Source organism: Silene latifolia, chromosome 6 (assembly GCF_048544455.1).
Source record: "Silene latifolia isolate original U9 population chromosome 6, ASM4854445v1, whole genome shotgun sequence".
Classification (NCBI taxonomy): domain Eukaryota; kingdom Viridiplantae; phylum Streptophyta; class Magnoliopsida; order Caryophyllales; family Caryophyllaceae; genus Silene; species Silene latifolia.
The window spans coordinates 59240979-59265235 of NC_133531.1; the positions used below are offsets into that span (position 1 = coordinate 59240979).

At 37.8% G+C, this 24257-nt stretch overlaps 1 protein-coding gene across 1 annotated transcript in view; it reads left to right on the top strand.

Annotated features, from left to right (window-relative positions):
• Positions 1-23538, top strand: part of LOC141588123 (uncharacterized) — a 39959-nt gene extending 16421 nt beyond the window's left edge. Inside the window, exons 2-3 of the mRNA XM_074409578.1 lie at positions 21865-22789; positions 22919-23538. Of these exons, the coding sequence (XP_074265679.1) occupies positions 21865-22789; positions 22919-23538 (1545 nt within the window). The remainder of the gene's footprint in view (positions 1-21864; positions 22790-22918) is intronic.
• Positions 23539-24257: the final 719 nt, after the last annotated feature.

The window sequence follows — 24257 nt, forward strand, 5'->3', positions numbered from 1 at the left end:
CTGTTTTCCTTCTTTTCACCAAATGATTGGTGGATCGTTCATCTTCTTGATCATCTCCGATGTTGAACTCCCTATAAGGTCGCTTAGCTTCTGTACCCGAACAAGTTAGGAGCGAGACAGAAATCCTACCATCCTCAATCCCATCTTGTATGACATACTTGAGCTTATAGCAATCTTCGGTATCATGCCCGCTACCCCTATGGTATTGACAATATGAGTTGCCATTCCAAAATTTAGATTTCATTTTTGGGTCTGGACTAGGCCCTATTGGTTGAAGGAGACCTAGAGAGGATAATTTGTTCAAGGCTAGGGCATAAGGTATGCCTAGACTTGTGAATGACCTGGGAGAGTTGTCAGGTTTCTTTGACGAAGGCTCCATGAGGTTGCCTTTATTGATTTTGACTCCTGGATGAGAAGAACTAGGAATAGATCGCTCACTTTTTGCTTTCTCCTTGAGACCATGAGGTTGAGGGTTTGTCCGGACACTCTTCATCTTGAAAGGTTGGGTCTCAAGCTTCTTGCCCATTTCAGCAAGTTGATTCCCCATGTTGGAAACCGAGAGTTTAGATTATCAATGGATCCCTCTATCTTGGAAAGCATGAGCATTCCACTTTGGACATCGTCCTTCTTCAGCGCTTTGATCTCTTCGTCATCACGAGGATCGAGGAGATGAAAAAATTCTAGGAATGATTCTTCGTTGTGTTTAGTGATATTAGACCCAAGAGGGTCGGTCCCATCAAATTGCTCAACAAATGGTGGCATTGGAAGCTTGCCATCCTCGATCATATCTTGAATAATATGTTTTAGACAAAAGCATTCCTCCGTATCGTGTCCCCTACCCCGATGGTACTGACTATATGAATTGCCCTTCCATCTAGGCAGTATCTTTTCAGGGTCCGGGGTTGGACCAATTGGATGAAGTTTTCCTTGGGAAACCAGTCTTTTTAGAGCTACTTCATATGTGGTGTTCCAAGGTCAACGAATTCCCTATGAGCTCGTCCCGGCCTTCTGGGTGAAGTTTCCAAGAGGTTGACTCCCTTGTCTTCATTGGCCTTCTTAGATAGGTGAGTCGTGTTGAAGCTATGACCTGGCCTTGGGGTGCGAGAGGATGGTAAAGGTTTCATCATGTCTATCTTGTTTTCCATATTGGTGACACGAGTGATCAAATCTTCGACGGTGGCTTGAAGCTTAATGACTGTAGTACTTAGTTATTTGACGTCGACAGATAAACGTTCTTCAACACTTTCATTGGAAATTGCAGAATTCCTACCGAGAAGAAAATGATGCGCATTACAACTTGATTTGACGTGGGATCACGCATACTAGAGCAACAAACAAAGGATATACGACGAGACGAGATGACTAGACTCTTTACTTGTGAATCCAGGAAATGTCGTGAGTGACTTCTCGTGTTTGGACTCACGGTGTTTGACCCTGACCTTAGACTCGAGTGTTGACTTTGACAGAGTGACATTTATGTGGTTGACTTGATTGACGGAATTGATGACACGTGATTCTAAGACGCGTGTTTTAAGATGGACTTGACTCAAGGTTTGGGTATGTGTGTCCCGAACGTGCCATTAGGAGAATTCAAGAGACGGATTTTGGAATGACTCGACGTGTTAGCCTCGAGTGTGTGAGTCGAGGTGTGGAAATGTTTAGAACCTAACTGAATTGGGGTAGGGGGTCCAAAATGACGGCGTGACGCCTTAGGACTTGACTTGAATTTGAAAAGACCTAAAATGTAAAGAAAGACGGGTTTATGACTCGACAGGGTTCCGACTAGGACATAGTCGGTTTGAACTTTGACTCTAACTTAGCCCAATTGAATTTACATATTTACATTTACATGGTTTGAAAATATTTTGGTTTAAAATGCTTTTTTTTTTCGTTTTTTTTTGGACTTTTTTTTTGGCTTTTTTTTTGTTATTTTTTTTTGTACGGATTTTGAAATGGGTATTAGGCCCGAAGTTTGACTCGATATTTGGACAGAGTTTCGGCTTATGTTTACATTTTGAAAAGGATTTTATTTTACAAAATTTTGTCATGGTTTTATTTACAAAAATGGCGATCACGTATACATACAAGCATTTATACAGGCATTATAACGGTATGCTGAGTGCATTTAAAAGGGTTTTGGTTTAACGGGTGGGTTGCCATACCAAGCAATCAAACCCGGGGTCTGTGGAGAGGCTCGTACCAAACAGGAGTAAGGCCAATTCCTAGTCCATTTCCTCGAGTAGTGAAAGCCCTTGATACAAACAGGAGTAAGCACCATGGTATGGTTGACGTCAATCGCTATCCATCCTTAGGCCCAGATAAGAATTTGGACCGTCCAGATGGGACGATTGGTCGAATGGGTTGGGTTGGGCCTAGGAAGGCCGAATAAACGATCTAGGAAGATCGAGTTATGAAAACCGACAACTGTCTCGTATAAACTATTCCCTAACCTTGTTTAAGTTTCACCCTTGGCTACACGTAAGTGTATTATCCCCAGCAGAGTCGCCAAACTGTGGACGCGGGCCCACGGGGGTCGCTAGGGAGAAAACGAGCAAGCTTTGCATTTGTGGAGTCGCCGCCAATTTATTGTGGAAAATTGGAAACCGTTCGAATACCTCGTGCCATGTCAAGACACAAAGTAGTGACATGAACACCAAGAACTCGTTACCCTTAGCATTCTATGTCTAGAATGACTCTCGTGGATGCCAATGAACACGGATGTTCACAGAGATCTGGAGTATGGGGGTGAGGGTACGTATTAGGAAGCTCTTTTGATCGAACATGTAATCCCGCCCGCCTCGATAGCGGCCTCTACTAATGATTAGGGAAGTTGTCTATACTCGATATGTTGAAGGTTATATGCATGCAATGCAACATCCAATTGATTAATCCTAGCATGTGAATTTAGACTAAGTCGGTTAACACGTAATTTAACATGCATTAATGTCGAGGTAGAAATTTAGGTTAATTGCATGTGAGAGCATACAAACAATATGATAAAGAAATACAATAAAAAATACAATAAAGAAAATTACAATAATTACAATGGGTTAATTGATTTACGTCGAAAATACACTTAAAACGGATGAGTTTAGAAAAGAAAAGGGAAAATAAATAAATGAACAGATTATTAGGTGATAATACGAGTAATAGTTAATTAATACGTAAACTAATAAACTATGTCAAAGCAACAACGAAAGTTCAGAGGCAAAATTCAACCCGGAACAGGCGCATCAGAGCTGCGTCCTTTGGAAGAGGCGCAGTGCTCACTGCGTCTGTTCCTGAGGTGAATTCTGGCTGTGAAGCCGGAATTGCATGTCCTTAACGTTCATTGGTGATTTAAAGGATCGATAATTGATATTTGACTCGGATAGAAGTGATTTAGCGTATTATTTACATGCAAATTGGTCATAAAAGCTATAAAACATGAGATAAAACTAATTGGAACAAATTAATTACAGGATTAATTATGAGGTTAACAATGAATTAAATTAAATAGGTTAATTAGGTTACTAATGACGAACTAATGATGATGATGACGATAAATAACAGATGAAAATATACAAAAGATGAATTTCAGAGACTTGATATTGATGAATCGAATCTCTAAAACCCGGATTGATTTTAATGACGAAGACCCGCAAATATGAATTACTTGGGATTTAAGTCGGGAACTAAAAGATGATGAATTACTAATGAATTATATGCTGAAATTATCATGTCAAAGAAATAAAAACAAACAAAGACGAAACAAAGAAGCACAAGCAAATTAAACAAAAGACGAAGGAAGAAGAAGGAAAGCAGGAACTGCGGCAGTCTGAGGAAGAGGCGCAGCAGGTGCTGCGTCCCTTCAAAGAGGCGCAGCAGTTGCTGCGTTCCTTCTCGACATCTGTCTCCCGTTAATCCGTAAAAAGGGTTGGAATAAAGGTTTTATAAATCGGTTTTGAATATGTTTTCGACATAAACCTTACAATAATGATTACAAAAATAAAGACAATAGTAAAAGATGGGATTTACACCCTCACACTTACATGTTTGACGAAACGAGATTAACTAAGTTAACGTTTAGTGATGCTCGACTCGAATGTACGACGAAAGTGCCCTCTAAGAGGAAATTAAACAAAGTTGATTAAGTTGATTGATGTGGAGTTGGTCAAATTGGCCGGTCATGCAAATCGAGGCTGGTACTCAGAAGGATCCGAGCTTACGTGGTCGAAAGTTCAAGCACGTAGACGCCAAAAAGCAAGAGCGTGGTCTTAGAATGCAAAGGGAGAAGAGAAGGGCGGACACTCGCGTGAGAAATATGAGGGACGAAGGTCCCTATTTATACTAATCACAAGGAGGAATTAGGGTTACGGAAGGAAAGATCCGGAAATAACCGACTTAGGTTAAACACGGAAACTTAGACAAAAAGAAAGCCTGGAGAAAAGGCGCAGCAGGTGCTGCGTCCCTTGGAAGAGGCGCAGCACTTACTGCGTCCTTTCCCCAGCGGTTTCCTCCTGCGCAAGAAAGCGTGTTTGACAGCCTGTCGTATTTTAGGCATAACTTTCTTTACAAGACTCGGAATAAGGTTATTTTGGTGGCGTTGGAAAGCTAAGAGAAAGATCTAGAACTTTATGTGAAATAGGCCTGACCCAAAAAAGTCGTTATCACCTCGTAAAACGGGCCTAAAGGCCGGGTTGTCATTTTAGCTAAATGAAATGCACATTTTGTAATTTAAACTTTAAGTTTAGCCCAAAGAAGTGACATGTGACTCCAAATGAGATATATCCATAACATTTTATGACATCCTAACTTTAAGTAGACAAGCACATTGCTTTTGACTCGGGATTTGACGGTTTTAGGAAATGAAGACGGTTTTTGACCCGGACTCCAAATGTACTCTAATTACTGCCAAAACGATCGTAATGACACCTAGACGACAACCAAGGGGTAGACACAAGTATTTGAGCTATCACTTGACGATAAACTTACGAATTGTCATCAATCGTTCCGTGTACCAAACATGCGGCCCAATCATCATTGGGTGGCTTGCGGGAGGTGTAGAAATGTGGTATCTACACTTTTTGGTATAATATTTCCCGAAAATCATATTTTAAAGAATAAGGAAGTCGAGATCTACCGCAATTCCATAAAAGAAACGCGGAAATCTTTCTTCCGCAGGAGGAAACCTTTGGGGAAAGGACGCAACACCTGCTGCGCCTCTTCCAAGAGTCGCGGTGGCTGCTGCGCCTCTTCCCCAGCCCTTTTCTGCGTATTTTCAGATCTTTTCGAGATTTGTTTCCAAAGTTTTAGTCATTCTATAATTCCTCCATGTGATTAGTATAAATAGGGACCTTCGTTCCTCATATTTCTCACGCGAGTGTCCGCCCTTCTCTTCTTCCTTTGCATTCTAAGACCGTGCCCTAAGCTTATTGACGTCTACGTGCTTGATCAATCGACCACGTAAGCTCATATCATTCTGAGTACCGGTCTCGTTGCATGACCGACCAATTTGACCAACTACACTCAATTAATCAATCAATTTAATCTAAATCCTCTTACGAGGGCACTTTCATCATACATTCGAGTCGAGCAATCACTAAAACATTAACTTAGTTAATCTCGTTTCGTCAAACATGTAAGTCTGAGGGTGTAAATCCCATCTTTTATTGTTGTATTTTATTACTAGTGTAGATCCCGCGCGAAAGCGCGGTTTTTTAGACCGTATTTTTATAGAGAATTTAACAATTAAATTGATTGTAAAACAAATTTTAATAATGTGTATAATTGATAGTAATTAATTAGATAGTCTATTCTTGATTGTTTTTATAGAGAATTTAACAATTAAATTGATTGTAAAAAATTTAGCAACTTATAGTTTATAGTTGAGTTAATTAGATTTTATTCCTTTTTAAAATCGACTTTTTTAAAATTACTCTTTTTTGAATTTTTTTCATGAAATTACCCCCTTAGGTTGCATTTTGACCTAAAATTGCTTCAAAACTCCAATTAAGTGACTTATTTTGTCTGTTGTTTAACTCTTCCTCCATTTGTCTACACGGTTATCTTTTTCAGTTGGAGTTCTGAAGCAATTTTAGGTCAAAATGCAACCTAAGGGAGTAATTTCAGGAAAAAAAAATTCAAAATTGAGTAATTTTAAAAAAGTCGATTTTAAAAGGGAGTAAAATTTAGTTAACTCTTTTATATAGTTTAATACCAAATATATTTTATTATTATAATAAAAACAATCATTCTTTTGAATTTAATTAAAAGATTAGAGTATAATTATTATAAGAAAAATTCTTAGGTCCTCCAGGAGGACAATTAATGTGTCCCCCCTAGCCAATAAGAAGTCTTTATGGCTATATTTATCTTATATTTACTTTTATATTTATTGCTTTCAAATAGGCATGAAGGCCTCTTATTGGTTAGGGAGGACACATTAATTGTCCTCCCGGAGGACCTAAGAATTTTTCTAATTATAATAAGATTATATTTTAAGGAAAAGGTAATAGTTTTATTAAAAGAAGGGTTTTAATTGTTTCCTTATTAAGGTTGATGCATTTTGGAGGGAAAAATTAAGAGAATTTTTATTCTCTTAGTAGTAGGGGGGATTGTACCAATTAATGTAAGGTTTACGTCAAAAGTAGGCTTAAGAACGATTTCTAAAAACCCTTTTATCAAACTATTTTTACGGATTAACTATAGGCAGACGTCGAGAAGAAACGCAGCAACTGCTGCGCCTCTTCAAAGAGTCGCAGCATCTGCTGCGCCTCTTCCAGAGGTTGTCGCAGTTCTTGCTTTTCTTCTTCTTCTTCCTCGCCTCTCTGTTAATTCGTCTTTCTTTCTTTGTTTTCTTATTTTCTTTCTTCATTCGTGTATATGATAATTTTAATACATACTCTCGATAAATATCACGCTTTAAATCCGACTTAAATCCCTTATAACCAATATTTGCGAGTTTTTGTCATTAAATCAATTCCGGATTTTGGAGATTCGATTTGATCATGTCAAGTCTCAGGAATTCGACTTTGGTACATGCTTCCATCAGTTTATCACGTTTGTCAAATTCGTTTCCGTTTCTATAAGCAACCCTAATTAATTTGTAATTAATTCGTAATTAGTTTTAATCCGTTTTAATTCGTTCTAAATCATTTTTATCGCTTTTATGACGATTTCACATGTTAATAATACGCTAAATCACTTTCATCCGGGTCAAATATTAATAATTATTCGTTAAATCCACTAATGAACACTAACAACACGCAGTTCTGACTTCACAGCCAGAACTCACCTCAGGAACAGATGCAGTGACCACTGCGCCTCTTCCAAGAGACGCAACATTGCTGCGCCTGTTCCGGGTTGAGCTCTGTCTCTGAACTTCCGTTCTTACTTTGACCTAATTCGTTAATTACGTATTAATCTACTATTAACCCTAATATCGCCTATGATATGTCCATATTGTCCTAATTTATTTTCCTTTTTTTCCTCAAATTATCCGTCTTAAATATACTTTTGACGTAAATCATTTAATCGTTGTAATTTAATTATCGCAATTTATTTTATTGTATTATGGATGATTTATTTACTTGTTCTCACATGTAATCAATCTAAACCCTAATTCGACATTAATGAATGCTAAATTACGTGTTCATCGACTTAGTTTAATTCACATGCTAGGATTAATCTGTGGATGTTGCATTGCATGCATATAATCGACAAAATATCAAGTATGAATAATTTCCCTAATCATTAGTAGAGGCCGCTATCGAGGCGGACGGGATTAGGTGTTCAGTAAAAGGACTTCCTAATACGTACCCTCACCCCTTACTCCAGATCTCTGTGAACATCCGTGTTCATTGGCATCCACGAGAGTCATTCTAGACATAGAATGCTAAGGGTAACGAGTTCTTAGTGTTCATGTCACTACTTTGTGTCTTGACATGGCACGAGGTATTCGAACGGTTCCAATTTCCCATAAAAATTGGTGGCGACTCTACAAATGCAAACACTTGTTTCCCAAGCGCCCCCGTGGGCCCCCCGTGTCCATAGTTTGGCGACTCCGCTGGGGAGTAATACACTTACGTGTTGCCAAGGCTGAAACTTGAACAAGGTTAGGGAATAGTTTATATGAGACAGCTGTCGGTTTTCATTACTCGACTAGGTCGTTTTATTCGGCCTTCCTAGGCCCAACCCAACCCATTCGACCAATCGTCCCGTCTAGACGGTCCAAATTCTTATCTGGGCCTAAGGATAGATAGCGATTGACGTCAACCATACCGTGATGCTTACTCATGTTTGTATCAAGAGCTTTCACTACTCGAGGAAATGGACTAGGAACCGACCTTACTCTTGTTTGGCACGGACCTCTCCACAGACCAGGTTTGATCGCTTGGTATGGCAAACCACCTTTTAAACCAAAACCCTTATAAATCCACTCAGCATACCGTTATAATGCCTGTATGAATGCTTGCATCATATGTGATCACCATTTTGTAAACAAAACCATGACAAATTTTGTAAAATAATAATTTTTTTTTTTCAAAATGTAAACATTTTCAAATAAGGCCTAAATAGCGCAAAATGAGTCAAAACTCTGTCCAAATGTCTAGTCAAAATTCGGGCCTTAAAACCCATTTCAAAACCTCACTTTGAGTAAACACTCCTACAACTACACTACAGTTGTCTAGGACAAACATTTCAAAACTTTGTCATTTTCAAACCTCACTTAACACGGTGGCACACTCCCACTTCACAAGTTGAGTCTTTTCTTTGAGTAAGTGTGCTAGAATGGTCGGTCGTGTTTTGATTCGTTGTCGATCTTTTACCCAGTTCCAAGATACCTGGAACTAGTACCACAAGTCAGAGTGGTCAACCCCAAAATGGTAATGATCAAATCCTAGCTGCGCTTGCTCATCTCCAAACAAGTCAAGAACAAGCTTATGAGCGCCTCAATGTTATTGAAGGCCAAATTGTTGCTGTAGAAACTAGGCTCCCTCCTGCAGAAAGTGATGTTCCTAGTGAGGTCGTACATGATAACCTTCCACCCTATGTTGGACAACCAGAAATCAACCCTCCAATTGGTCTTACTGAAGCTGAGAAGCGACTCCAATACTTGGAGGAGCAACTAATGTACCTCAAGGGAGATGACATCTACAGGGAAAATAATCGCAAGTATGAGGCCGTGAATGCCAAGTTGACAAACAACTTCAATATGACTGACATCCCGAAGTTCAAGGGACATGAAAACCCTTTGAACCACATTCGTGCTTTCAAAGACTACATGTCTATCAAAGGCATCAAACCTGAGATGTTCCTAAGGATCTTTCCTTCATCTCTCGACACCATTCCTAAGCAATGGTTCTATTCCCTGGAGCACAAGAAGATTGCCACTTGGGATGATGCTGCAATTGAGTTTGCTAAACAGTATGCGGATAATGCTGAGATCCAAGTCAACATGCGTACTTTAGAGGTTCTTACCCAAAATGAGAAAGAAGGCTTCACCGACTTCCTAAGTTGGTGGAGGAGGACTAGCACACAACTTGTTGAGCGTCCAGATGAAGCTACCCCTGTGGAAAAGTTCGTGGATAACTTGAGACCCATTTATGTAAACCACTTGAGGTATCAAAACATTAAGACCTTCAAAGATCTCACTGTGCTAGGGACGAGAATTGAAGATGACATCCGTAAAGGGCTCTTGTCCAAAACGGTGGGACGTGGATATCAAGGTTCAACGAGTCGTTCTTATAGATCTACTAGCAAGACTGATGAGGTTAACCTCATCGAATCATCAAAGAAGAATAACCTACAAAGGAAGTTCACAAACATTGGCGATACATACTCTAATGCTTTGAAAAGGTTGATGAAACAGGGTAAGCTCCAACCCATAGGGCCTACACCTGACCCAGAAAAGAAGTCCAAGTTCTGGGACGAAAATTCATACTGCGAATATCATAGAGGTAAGGGACACGATACAGAGAAATGCTTCAAGCTAAAACATGTCCTTCAGGATATGATCGAAGATGGTCGCCTGCCTATACCTCCTGGAGGTAAGCCTAACAATACTCAGAATCCTCTTGGAGTTCTGATGATTACAGATGAGGAATCCACGTTGGATTGTTCACACCTCATTTCTCCAATCAAAGATAAGATTCATGCATTAGAAGATGAGGGGAGTTAATCCACCATTTCTCCTACCATCGCCGATTTTATTGCATGGGCAAAGAGTGTGAGTAGGCAAGTCTCAGAACTGGAAGATGTAGTAGCATCCCTCCACAATCCAAGCGCCATACCCAAGGAGAGCGTGCCACTAAATATGTCTCAAAATTCTACAATGTAAGAGGTAGTAGCCGTGGTTGATAGCCTAGTCGACCAAATAATCAATTTAGAAGCTGAGATCATCAGATTGAGAGAGCTTGCTACAGTCAACGGAATATGGGCCGATGACGATGAAGATGAATACCTCACCGAGCATTATCTAGTCAAGGTTAGTGAGGACATAGTCAAAGGTAGTGAAGACCAAGATATAGACCACCTTACTCGTTCAGGGCGTCCATATCAAAATGTTTCTCAAAATGGCCCTATAGCTAATGGTCCAATTACTAACACCAATGTCATCACACCAAATGATGGCGAAGATACATCTACCGACCACTTGCTAAAACAACTTCAGAAGACAAAGGCTGATCTTTCAGTCTGGCAACTAGTTGCAAGTTCATTTTCTCATCGCCAAGCTTTACTGCAAGCCTTGGCTAAATTAAACGTGGCACCCAACTCTACGCCTGACGACGTAGTCAACTTGGTCTTCCAAGATTCAACTAAGCTAAGTAACCCAGTCACTTTCTCAGATGAGGATTTGCCTCATTTCGGCGCCAGTCACAACCTAGCTTTATACATTTCCGTCATATGCTTAAAGAAGAATGTCCCAATGACTTTGGTGGATGATGGCTCTGCAGTTAATGTCATACCATTAAAAATGGCATACAAATTGGGCATGAAGGAATCAGATTGGACTCTTACTAACCAAGGTGTTCGAGCATACGACAGAACACGACGTAAAGTGGTAGGACTAGTTAACCTCAGTATAGCCACATGGCCAATTGAGCGAAAGGTTAACTTTCAAATAGTGGATATCGAAGCATCATTCAACATACTTCTGGGAAGGCCTTGGATTCATGCTTCCAAAGCGGTAACATCCACCTTGTACCAGAAAATCAAGATCCCACTAGATGGCAAAGTAGTGACGATCACTTCGTCACCTATCAAGGCAGTGATAGAGAAGATGTCAAGCAACCAAGTAGTCACAGATCCAGTATACGAGCTTGGAGGCTTTCATAGCATAAATCTTGTAGAAAGTGAACTCGCACCTCTATACTTCGATCCGTATTCCAATTTTGGTGGTCAACCACATACTCAAGTCTCAGGGATACTTCCTGGGAATGCCATTAAATCCTACAAAGAAAAATACCTTCGCACCTTACAAAGAAGGAAACTCTCAAAGGATACCATTAGGATTGGGATACAAACCCACGAAAGAAGAAGCATTGGAGATGCTCACTCAGTTTCAAAACCGCAAGAACAAGGGAATCCAAATGCGACCCTACCTCCCTACTCTAAATGGATACTTTCACAGGTTTCCCGAACCTTGGCACTATAAAGGAAGGCAACTAGCTGGAATCGAGATCTTTCACGATTCCTACTTCATTCCTTCAGAAACGGTTCCTACCGTCAAGCACCTTGCTTAGACGATCAGGCTGTTAGCCTTCTGTTTGTAGAAGACCGATTCGTCAGAGCGGCACAGGATGAGATCATTACCATGGTACTTCAGGATGACCACTTCAACCCCGTAGCATTGATCACCGAAACCAGTTCGAATCAGCAAAAAGGATGGACAAAGTCGATCAAGTGGACGAACAACCAAGGAAAGCTCTTCAAAGTCATCACTGGAGAAGGAGAGATGTTCAAAGGAGAACCCGAAGACAACGAATTCGAGTCAGAGTCGGAGTCGGAGTCGGAATCAGAGTCTGAGTCTAGAGAAGTCCCTAGAGAGTCTTCTTCTGTCATCACTCCCCATCCCCTTGCTTCTCCTAGCATAGCATCGAGTAGTAACAGTAGCTCGGGAAATGCCCAAAGAATTTGTCCCTTTACCGCCACCGACTCGAAGAGGATGGCTTCTTTGTTTCAACTCTTTTCAAAATTTAATATGAATAAATCAGATTCTGCTTTCTCTTTGTGTTATTCTGAATGCAATTCTATTTACGATGATAATTAGGATGATCCTGACCCAGACTCAATTGAATTACCTCCCTATATAGTTAAAGAAATATTACAAGAAGGGGAAGGGGCACCAGTTATAGAGAACACTAAACCCATCAACGTGGGAACCGAACTAGAACCCCAAGAACTTAGGATATGGATGACCTTAAACCCAATTGAAAGGGCCAAATTCATAGACCTCCTACATGAGTTCAAGGACGTTTTCACTTGGTCCTACAAATATATGCCAGGAATCGACATGGATATTGCAGAACACAGAATTCCAATCAAACCAGGTTTCAAACCTGTAAAACAGAAGCTTCGTCGAATGAGGACCGAATGGGCTCTTAAAATAAAAGAAGAAGTCGATAAACAATTCAAAGCCGGGTTCATCAAAGTTTTCGAGTATTCAGACTGGGTGGCCAACATAGTACCCGTACCCAAAAAGGATGGGCGAATCCGAGTTTGTGTTGATTTCAGAGACTTAAACAAAGCAAGTCCTAAGACGACTTCCCTCTACCACACATCGATATATTGGTAGATAATACAGCAGACCACGCATTGTTATCCTTCATGGACGGGTATGCAGGGTATAATCAGATCAAGATGGCCATAGAAATGGATCCTGTCAAATACCTCTTCGAAAAACCCGTTCTAAACGGACACTTGGCAAGATGGACCTTAATGCTCTCAAAGTTCGATCTCAAATATGTACCTCTGAAGGTTATAAAGAGGCGCGCCGTTGCTGAATTCTTCGCAGATAACCCTATCAACGCCACCCAAGAAGTAGACACATGGTCATTTTTAGAAGAGGATATACTACAAACTAGTGTAGACTCCTGGGACCTTTATTTTGATGGAGCATCGAATTTACGAGGATTTGGAATAGAAGTGTTGCTCATTTCTCCTGAAGGTGAGGATACACCACTTTCTATCAAACTCGACTTCGAGGTGATAAATAACGCAGCAGAATATGAAGCTTGTCTCATTGGGCTACAAGCAGCAGTAAGTTTAGGAATTAAGAATCTTCGAGTTCACGGAGACTCTGTTGGGAAATGTGTCCTCAACAATAGTGCGATCACATGATTTAAATATCATTATTAAATCTCATATTAAGAATACGTGAGGGATGATTCTTTATACAGTCGACTGACCGTCATTAATCGGTAATGATTGGCTAACTAGAGTTTGACATTACTGTCGTGTGACGGTGGTGGTCAGTTGATCCCTTTAGGTCACACCTATAGGATGAGGCCCAAATAGATATTTAATTAATTGTATGCGATACGAATTAATTAATTCCTTAATTATGGGAGTGCAATTTTGCGTCTTATTTTAATGTGATTAAATAAGATTAAATTTAGTAATTAAGTGTTTTATTACTAAATTTGTTGAGGTATTATATAAGTTTTGAGGTAGAGGTAATTAGTTATTTAAAGTTACAAGAAGTTGTAATTTTAACTAACTAGTAATTATGAGACCCATTATATGATGATATAATGGTAGTATACTACTCAAAAAGTGGAGTGTATATTATATTATTAAGTGTAATATTTAAGTGATAAATGATTACATTAATAATTAAATATGTAAGATAGTTAAACATAAGACTCATAAGCATTTGTGGGACAAAAGACAAAAGAAAAAATGGACCATATAAGGACCATTTTTTCGGCCAAATAAGATGAGCAAAAGATGCTCTTTTGTCTTATGTTGATGTTGGTTATTGTGTGAAAGAGACCTTACATACTAGCCTTTACATACTATATCTTACACAATCTACCTATAATTAACAAAACAAGTAAAAACAAATGACAAAAGATTCCTCCTTTGTCTAAAAGCCACCGGTTTTGGCTTATAAAGAGGAGCATTTGGTTGCTCATTTGACTACTACTTGTTTTTGCTAGTTTTGCTTATTTCTCTCTAATAATTCCTCACATGCAAATGCAACAAAGCTCTCCATAAATACTAATACACATCATATATTACTTAAGATAGTAATACAAGATCATTAGTATTATTAAGGTAATATTTCTACTAAATATCTAGTTAATATTAGTAGGAATTTTTGGGATTCAACTTGGGTGCAATTTATTGGAGTGGCTTCTATACTTGGAGTCTTAGGAGGATCATCCATCATTATAAGCTCAAGAACAAGTGAAGGAAGGTGACCTTACTTGTGCCCATAATTTCGAACCAACCAACAATGTAAGGAACATTGTTTTTCTTATAAATCTTCCATTTTGTTATGCATGCACTAGATCTAAAGAACAAATAATTAAAAAGTTAATTAGTTCACTATTAGAGGAGTCTAATAATAGGTATATAAACCTAACAAGTGGTATCAGAGCATAAGGATGTTGCATGCATAATCGGTTATTGTTTTTCCGAGTTAAAAGGTTAACATATAAAACTAAAAATTTGTGATTTATAAGTATAAGCCACGAAATCACCATGCATGTTATATATTCTGGTCCTAAAATGTTTTTAGGTTATTTTTATAATTTATGGAAATTTATTGCTCATTTTAAGGAATTTTGGTCTTTTTATTACATTTTTATGACTAAAATGGGAATTAAAATGCTAAAAATAGTTAAATTTCGTTTCTGACCTTGAAAATTTTATATGACCTCACATGCATATTTTACAAGTTGTGTGTAAAAGGACGAGTTAATTTGATTAATTTTGCATGATTTATGATTTTTATGAGATAAAAATGGATTAAAAGAGGTAAAATGGTTAAAATTAGTTAAATTTCGAATTAAGCCATGATCCTTTAATATGATGTCACGTGTAAGATTTAAAGAGTGTATGTAAATTACTAGATTAAAAGATCTTCTTTAGCATGATTTATGGATTTTTGAGTAAAAATGGCATAAATAGTGACTATTTTAGCAAAAATTAGCTAAAACGTATTGCATGGCTTGAGAAAATTATTTTAAGTTGAATTAATATCCCACTATTCAGATATAAAGTTGTAAAAATTATTGGATTAATTTTCGGATACTTTATGTATTTTATGAGATAAAACCTATAAAATGCAACTATATTTTCTCAAAATTAATTCGAAAATTTTAACCATGATTTTTGACATTATGAGTGTCATGGAATTATTCCAGAATATTCAAAAATTTAAAATTCAAATTTTGAAACTTTTATGATTTAATTTGAATTTATTTCATAAATATTGTTTTTTTTAAGGTAAAAAATGAGCATAAAATTAAATCAAGTTGAATTATTGTCAAAAATTAAGTGATGACTGATTTTGAGTCCTAAAATGTGTTAGGATAATTAACTTGAGCTTAGATGTGATTTAAGTGTTAATTAGTGATTTTAAAAGGTTATTATCACGCATTTCCATGAAACCGGGTTATATGTACGACATAAGTTAAATAGGGTGATTTGGCACATGATTTTGCATGATAGGTACATATTATAATGCTGCATATTTCAATTGTTGAATGTCTTTTATTTATATAATTTTGAATTATGTAATTTTATCTTAGTATGGCCTTAGTTTAATCAATATTACCCGTAATGAAAGGGAATATTGATTCGGTTGTAATTTAATGTGATCTCGAATCACTTTTATTTTTATTTACATTAGTTTTTTCATTTTACAAATGTATAATAGGAATAGCTTTGTATTTTTATTATTATTTGTAATTATGGAGCATCTTCAAAGACGGTGCCATTCGGAAAGGTGATCCGACAAAGATGGTGTCTTGGGAGGCGTGCCGATTGAAGATTCAAGGGACCAAAGGAGTTGATTTCCGAATATGTAATAGATTATTTGATTTTCTATTTTTAGGAAGGCCATACTAGGAATTTTATTTATTGCTTTGCATTTCTTTTAATATGTTGCATGCATTGCCAAATCGCCATAACAACACATGCATATCATATCGAGTCATCGACCGTGTCAATTATAATTATCGTAGTTCACCGCTTTAGTTCACTTAAAACGTGATAGATAATAAATTGACAAGACCTCTCACATATAATAATTGAGATAAAACCTTACCAAATAGTATAAACCCATGAAGTACCAATTTCATGAGGGAGTTAATCCGGCTTCACCGTAATACAAACCTTGTTACGTTGGCGAAGTGGGGTAGTAAAAAGTTATTACATCGAAATTTGGATTGAGCTCAACGGAAGTATTGTTGACCGTAGTCGCATGTGTTCCGGGCTAAAGATGAGAATTAGAGTAATTTTTATCGACCGAGAGTTCTAAAAGTAGAAACGATTAAAAGGTTAATCCACCGAGTTATATTAATAAGGGATGAATCGGCTCACCGTGCCCGAGTTGATATGAATTTGGATCTCGGAATCATTTATATAGTTGGGTGGAGGTCACTATATAAATGCAATACTTGTAGTTAAATTTACGAGTATTATTAAAACGATAGATGATAATTAATTCCTTCATTTCCTATTTTGTAGTCAAATTTGTTTTATCAATTGCAATGGCAACTCCAATCACGTCCGCATCCACTAGTTCCGCCACGCTTACCAATGTGTCATGGCTCCGATCCTTCATGGATCGATGTAAGTTAGAAAAGAATGGGTCCAATTTCGCCGATTGGGACGCGCAACTTCGCTTGGCCGCGCAAGGTGACGACAAGCTTCGTTACCTTACCGAGGCATCTCCCACCGAACCTAATACTAGGTCCACCCCCGCCGCTAGGCAAACCTATGAGGTTTACCAAAAGGAGTCGGCCGCGATAAAAAATGTGTTGATCTTTGCTATGGAGGCCGAGCTCCAACGAAGTGCTATAAAGATTAGCACCGCTCATGAGATCTACATGAAGCTTGTGAACATGTTTTCACGAGCTCCTAGGGTCATTCAATATGAGGCGGCTTCCGCATTCTTTGATCTTAACATCAAAGAGGGCCAAAAGGTGAGCCCACATGTGCTCAAGTTGATGGAGCATGTTGAGACCTTGAAAATGCATAAGGTGGAAATTCCCAATGAACTCGTAATTGATCGAATTCTTCATTCCCTCAGCAAAATCAGAGCATATGTTCAATTCCGGGTGAATTTTAATATGCAAGATAAGAAAGTTTCTCTTGATGAGTTGCACAAAATGCTTGTGCAAGCCGAAAGGGACATGGGGCTAAGTGTTAGCACCACCAAAGATGTGCTCAATGTTAATCATAAGAGCAAAGGAACTTTCAAGAAGAGCGGGAAAAAGGGAAAGAAGCGAACTCCCAACAGGAACATAGCTAAGACTTATGAAGCAAGCTCCTCCAAGCCCAAGTACAGTGCCCCCTCCGGGGACAAATGCCACTATTGTTGTGGTGTTGGACATTGGAAAAGAAATTGTTCCAAATACCTTGGCGACATCAAAGCTGGAAAGGTTATTCCAGTAGGTATATAACTATTCCTATCTTTTATGTTTCAATCTCAATTAGTATGTGATACAAGTTGTGATGATTACCCTTTTTATTGTAAATAGGGCCCCCTCCTAGCAAGGACAAAGGCAAGGAGAAGCAAGCCTAGAGGATCATAAGGGAAGCTAGAGTAGCCAACCATGGTGATGGATCAATGGAAGCTTGGCTTTTATTTGCTTTGTCTTTAATTTTATGATGAATTTCATGTTTTTAGAACTATTTTGATTTCCTTGTGTGACTTGGAAATTGGTTTGTATCCTTTAAACACGGGTTGTATTTTGGATATAGGTGATTTGGTTTTCAACTCAAATCACTTGTTTTATTATGTTGTTTGTTCTAAAATCATCATCATTGATTACTTGCGTAGAGAAACATTAGATGAACAACTTAAATTAATCAAATAGACGATTATGATGATGGGATCATTATATGTCCATAAGCTATGAATCTGATTCTCCTTATGTCATCATTACTAAAAGTAACAACTTACTTATGTAAGATTAATTATAAAGTTGTAATGAGTTTTTTGAACTCATCAAGTAAGGAATTTTCGATACCATTCGGATATATTATTTTAAACGGATGGTCAACCAGGATATACCTAGAATAGAGAGTCTATTAAACAGATGACATGGATAAGACTCGCATATTATCTAGCTGCCATGTTAGGATGGCCTTTTGAATGCTAGTACATAGTCTAGAAAAACTCCTAATACTCCAATAAATATATATGTTTGTGCCTCACAAAGCTATCTCTCAAGAAATTAGACGTATTTCTGAGAGATAGAGTGGGAGAAGATTGTGTCACAAACATCTCTTATAGTTGAAATGTTACTTTGTGAAAGTAATAGAATTATAGAGTGGGAGTTTATATTGAACTATTATCTATGAAGATAGTATGGGAGCATAGTTCAGTGGGAGTTTATCGCACATGTCTTATTGTTTAAAAATATTACTTTGTGAAAGTGATAGTATCATGACCTTGTTACATACGAGCCGAAGCATTACAATCCGAAAATTGTTGCTCATGAGAAGATTTACTTTAAAGTGAGGGTCTCTTTAAAGGTAAATAGAGCTTTAGAGTACACAAATGCATGAGATTTACATGAAGATGTTGATCAAGATAAATTATGTTAGGAATTGCCGCATTTCATTTTAATGATGAATGGCAGATGAAATTAAAAATTCACTTTTCTAAAATGGGAATTTAGAGAAGAAAGTATTTGAAACACGAAACCTTAGATGAAGATCTAAGAATCCTAACATCTTATGCGAAGCTTTCTTAAGTAAACCTAGGATGGTCTTAAGCAAGCATTAAAGGATTATACTTTACGTTCATGTGATTATAGTGAATTGTTTCATTCACATGATTGAAGAATCATGATATACATGAAGTTAAGTGGGAGCTAGAATTGTTTCTCTATGTCTTATATGTTCATAACATATTACTTATTGAGCATAATGTACCAATGTTCTCTTCTTGCAAGAGTAATTGGGACACTTGTAATGGGATGCAAAGTATTCTAGATTTTGAATCTATGTGAGAGAATATTGGCATAGAGTTGAGAATCTTATGAGGATAAGATATTTCACATCTGTTGTACAACAACAAAGTTGAATGGCTTATTCATGATGATGAAAGTGGAATTACTATGATGGAATCATAGTCGTTCACTGAACCCATTAAGTTGTTGATTACATGAAATCGATTGCTAATGTTTCCGCCATTAGAACGATTATGTGTGCCAACAGACGCACGTGCTGTGATGTACCATATGCTAGGTACATTATGAGTCAATAATAAGTTAATTCATAACATGGGCTTGTGAAAGCCTTAAAGTACAATTGATGACTTGTACACATGTTTGGATGATAAACTAAGTTAGGTGTTGAAGGGTTGCACAAACTTTAGTTTCCAAGCTTAAAAGGATTTGATGAAATCCTAACCTAATGTTATTGACAAAGGAGTAAGAAACTAAGAAAAGTGTTTTAGTTTCGCGCATTGCAAAATTCTACAAAAGGAATCTAAGTAAAATTGTGATAAAATAGTCGACGAAGGGATTAAGAGTGAATCTCTCCACAAATGACTTTATCACAAGTTATGCGATAACAGTGGGAGCTTCTTTCAATTTAAAGAGCTCAAGTCTAGTAAGAAGTCTAGACACATACTTTAAAAATTCATGTCATTAGAGATGACATAGAATGGAAGGAAATAGCAATTAATAAAGTTGGAATATATGGATATCGGGTATATCCACTTACCAAGCTTGTATTGCATTTTAACTAGTGTTATAATACACTAAAGATTATAAAATATGAAGTAGTAATAGTGTATTGACTGTTCATATGTGATAATCACATTTATCGTTTGAGTTTTATTAAACTCACCCGCTACCTTGTCGTATCCGAATGGGTTGTAGAGACAAATTGAACCCCATTAAAGTGAACCGGATTGACATGGTAATCGCCCCTAGTTACTTATATGAGGTGACGTCTCGAAGTGACTAGAGTGTGATGCGATTGATGGCAAGTTCAAGTGCCATACAGTCATATGGGATGACTAGTCGATCACATAGGCAGACTGTATGGGATATTCTGTCGGGCAGTGACCGCTTATAGAGTTCTGGTAATTCATAAAGCCTGGTCGTGGCAAGAGCTACTATAGTATTCTTATGAGTCAATTCTTTTGACTAGAGACTATTCGCCCAAGTTGGCACAACTTCTGATTAGCTTTGATTTATACTCTACGATTTCGTAAATGAGGTCAAACTGGGTATATTTTGGGTTATGATGGACTGTGGCTGAACGAAGGCAATAGGGCAATAGAAATTGTCCACCCCTTGTCAGGGTTGTTTGAAATCTCAAGGCCACTCGAGGAGTAGTTAACTGGAAATGCGTGGCCACGCTCGGAAGGTATCTATGATAGATAATTCCGGTTAGACAGTTAATCTCCAGATGGAGAAAACCACTCAAGATATGATCAAATGTAAGTACGACCTGCAAGACACCTTCCATTGAGTGGGAGATTGTAATAGGACAAGAGAATTGGTGACGCACACTTGTCGAGGACAAGTGGGAGATTGTTGGGAAATGTGTCCTCAACAATAGTGCGATCACATGATTTAAATATCATTATTAAATCTTATATTAAGAATACGTGAGGGATGATTCTTTATACAGTCGACTGACAGTCATTAATCGGTAATGATTGGCTAACTAGAGTTTGACATTACTGTCGTGTGACGGTGGTGGTCAGTTGATCCCTTTAGGTCACACCTATAGGATGAGGCCCAAATAGATATTTAATTAATTGTATGCGATATGAATTAATTAATTCCTTAATTATGGGAGTGCAATTTTGCGTCTTATTTTAATGTGATTAAATAAGATTAAATTTAGTAATTAAGTGTTTTATTACTAAATTTGTTGAGGTATTATATAAGTTTTGAGGTAGAGGTAATTAGTTATTTAAAGTTACAAGAAGTTGTAATTTTAACTAACTAGTAATTATGGGACCCATTATATGATGATATAATGGTAGTATACTACTCAAAAAGTGGAGTGTATATTATATTATTAAGTGTAATATTTAAGTGATAAATGATTACATTAATAATTAAATATGTAAGATAGTTAAACATAAGACTTATAAGCATTTGTGGGACAAATGACAAAAGGCAAAAATGGACCATATAAGGACCATTTTTTCGGCCAAATAAGATGAGCAAAAGATGCTCTTTTGTCTTATGTTGATGTTGGTTATTGTGTGAAAGAGACCTTACATACTAGCCTTTACATACTATATCTTACACAATCTACCTACAATTAACAAAACAAGTAAAAACAAATGACAAAAGATTCCTCCTTTGTCTAAAAGCCACCGGTTTTGGCTTATAAAGAGGAGCATTTGGTTGCTCATTTGACTACTACTTGTTTTTGCTAGTTTTGCTTATTTCTCTCTAATAATTCCTCACATGCAAATGCAACAAAGCTCTCCATAAATACTAATACACATCATATATTACTTAAGATAGTAATACAAGATCATTAGTATTATTAAGGTAATATTTCTACTAAATATCTAGTTAATATTAGTAGGAATTTTTGGGATTCATCTTGGGTGCAATTTATTGGAGTGGCTTCTATACTTGGAGTCTTAGGAGGATCATCCATCATTATAAGCTCAAGAACAAGTGAAGGAGTATAGTTGAAAATATTTTAATTTGTCAGGATATAATCAGAATGTACAATAGAAAATCAGTCTCTCCTAGATTTCTTCTCAAGGTTGATTTAAAGAAAGCTTATGATTCTGTGAGTTGGAGCTTCTTGGAGGAGATGATGAATGCTTTGAATTTTCCTGGACAATTTATTGGCCTGGTAATGGAGAGTGTACGAACTGCAACCTACTCTTTGGTGCTTAATGGAGATATGTTTGGTTTCTTCCAAGGGAAAAAGCAGTTGAGGCAAGGTGATCCTTTGTCACCTCTCCTCTTTACTATAGCAATGGAATATCTGAGTAGGGTTTTGACATATGTTACAGACACTATGAAGTTCAAGTATCATCCCTTATGTGCTTCTCTTAAGCTTTCTCATCTCATGTTTGCTGATGATTTGCTACTATTTAGTAAAGGGGATGTTGGTTTTATAATGGTGCTGTTAAGGGCCTTTGCTACGTTCTCTAAAGCCTCAGGCTTGCTCATGAGTCCTTCTAAGAATAGTGCCTACTTCAATGGAGTGGATGCTGGGGTGAAACAGGATATTTTGCAAGTGGCAGGGTTCTCTGAGGGTAGTCTTCCATTTTCATATTTGGGAGTTCCCATTACTGCAGGGAGAATGAAAAAAGCAGAAGGTCAGATTCTTGTGGAGAAGCTTATTAGTAGAATCAGAAGCTTTGGCTCAAAGAAACTCTCATATGCTGGCAGGCTGGTGCTTGTTAACTCAGTACTCACGGCCTTATATAATTACTGGGTTAACATTTTTATCATTCCAAAAGGTGTACTTAATAGACTGAATGCCATATGTAGAAGTTATCTTTGGGATGGTAGCAGTGAGTTGCTGAGAGTTCCTCTTGTGAGCTGGGAAAAGGTTTGTGCTCCTAGAACTGAGGGTGGACTGGGTATTAGGGATAGTTGCTCATGGAATGTTGCAGCCATGGGTAAGTGGTGTGGTGGATTTCTCGTAACCCGATAAGTGTGGGTTAAGTGGGTTCACCAAGTCTACTTAAAAGGGACACCCTGGTCTGATTATACATCCTCTGGTGACATTAGTTGGGGATGGAAATCAGTCTGCAGGGTGAGAGACAAGTTGAGTGCAGGTTACCAGGATGGTCAGTGGATGCTTGATACTAAGGGTTACACAGTGAGTAGTGGTTATGAGTTGGTAAGGAATAAATTCCAGGCTGTTTCTTGGGATAAATTTGTGTGGAGTGATTGGAATGTTCCTAAACATAGCTTTGTTGGTTGGTTGATTGCACGAGAAGCTCTACAGGTAAAGGCCAAATTATTTGCCTTAGGGATTTCTCAGGATGATCATTGTCTGATTTGTGGGAGTGCTGGTGAGACACATGACCATCTCTTTCAGCAGTGCTCCTACAGTCAGCGTGTTCTCAAGATGATAGCTGATGATGTCCAAGTAGTTCTCCCTGCTGGGGCATTATTTGCAGGAATTTGGAGTCAAGTGAAATCTGGTGTCCAGCAGAAGGTAGTTATGTGTGCGGTTATGGCAGCTGTCTACTCCATCTGGATGCAGAGGAATAGGGTTCGTGTTGAAGGCAGTCTGCTTAGGCCTGAAGTATTGATACATCAGATTAGGCAGCTGCTTAAATATAGGATTAAAGCAAGGCTTACTCATGTGTATGATCGTAGAGATGTTGATTGGTTGAGTAGAGTTAGCTTTTTGAATTGAAATCTCCTTATGGGCGATTTCTGACATTTGTTGAAAATGTATTAGTTTGTAATAGTTTGTTATGTGCTTAATGAAATCTTACCTTTCACCAAAAAAAAAAAAAACAACTGAAGGAAGGTGACCTTACTTGTGCCCATAATTTCGAACCAACCAACAATGTAAGGAACATTGTTTTTCTTATAAATCTTCCATTTTGTTATGCATGCACTAGATCTAAAGAACAAATAATTAACAAGTTAATTAGTTCACTATTAGAGGAGTCTAATAATAGGTATATGAACCTAACAGACTCATCCTTGATCATCAACCAAATTACGGGATCTTGGAATATTCGAAGTGAAAGTCTAGCACCCTATCAGGCTAGGATAGATCAAGTCACCCAATTCTTCGATCAGGTCACTTATCTACACCTACCCCGAGAAGAGAATCAATTTGCAGATGCTCTTGCAAAACTGCATCTTTGATTAATATGCCCGACAATATGGTAGAAATGCCTTTATGCATCGAACGACGGTCAGAACTGGCTTATGTACACCAAATTACAGACGAAGAAGAGAATCCAGGGGAACCTTGGTTTCAAGCCATCCTAAACTTCAAGCTCAATGGTACATACCCACCTGATATGGATAAGAGGGGACAACGTGCTATACGCGTGCTAGCCTCTCAATATCTCCTCATACAAGGGGAACTGTACAAAAGAACACCTCTTGGTGTAGTCT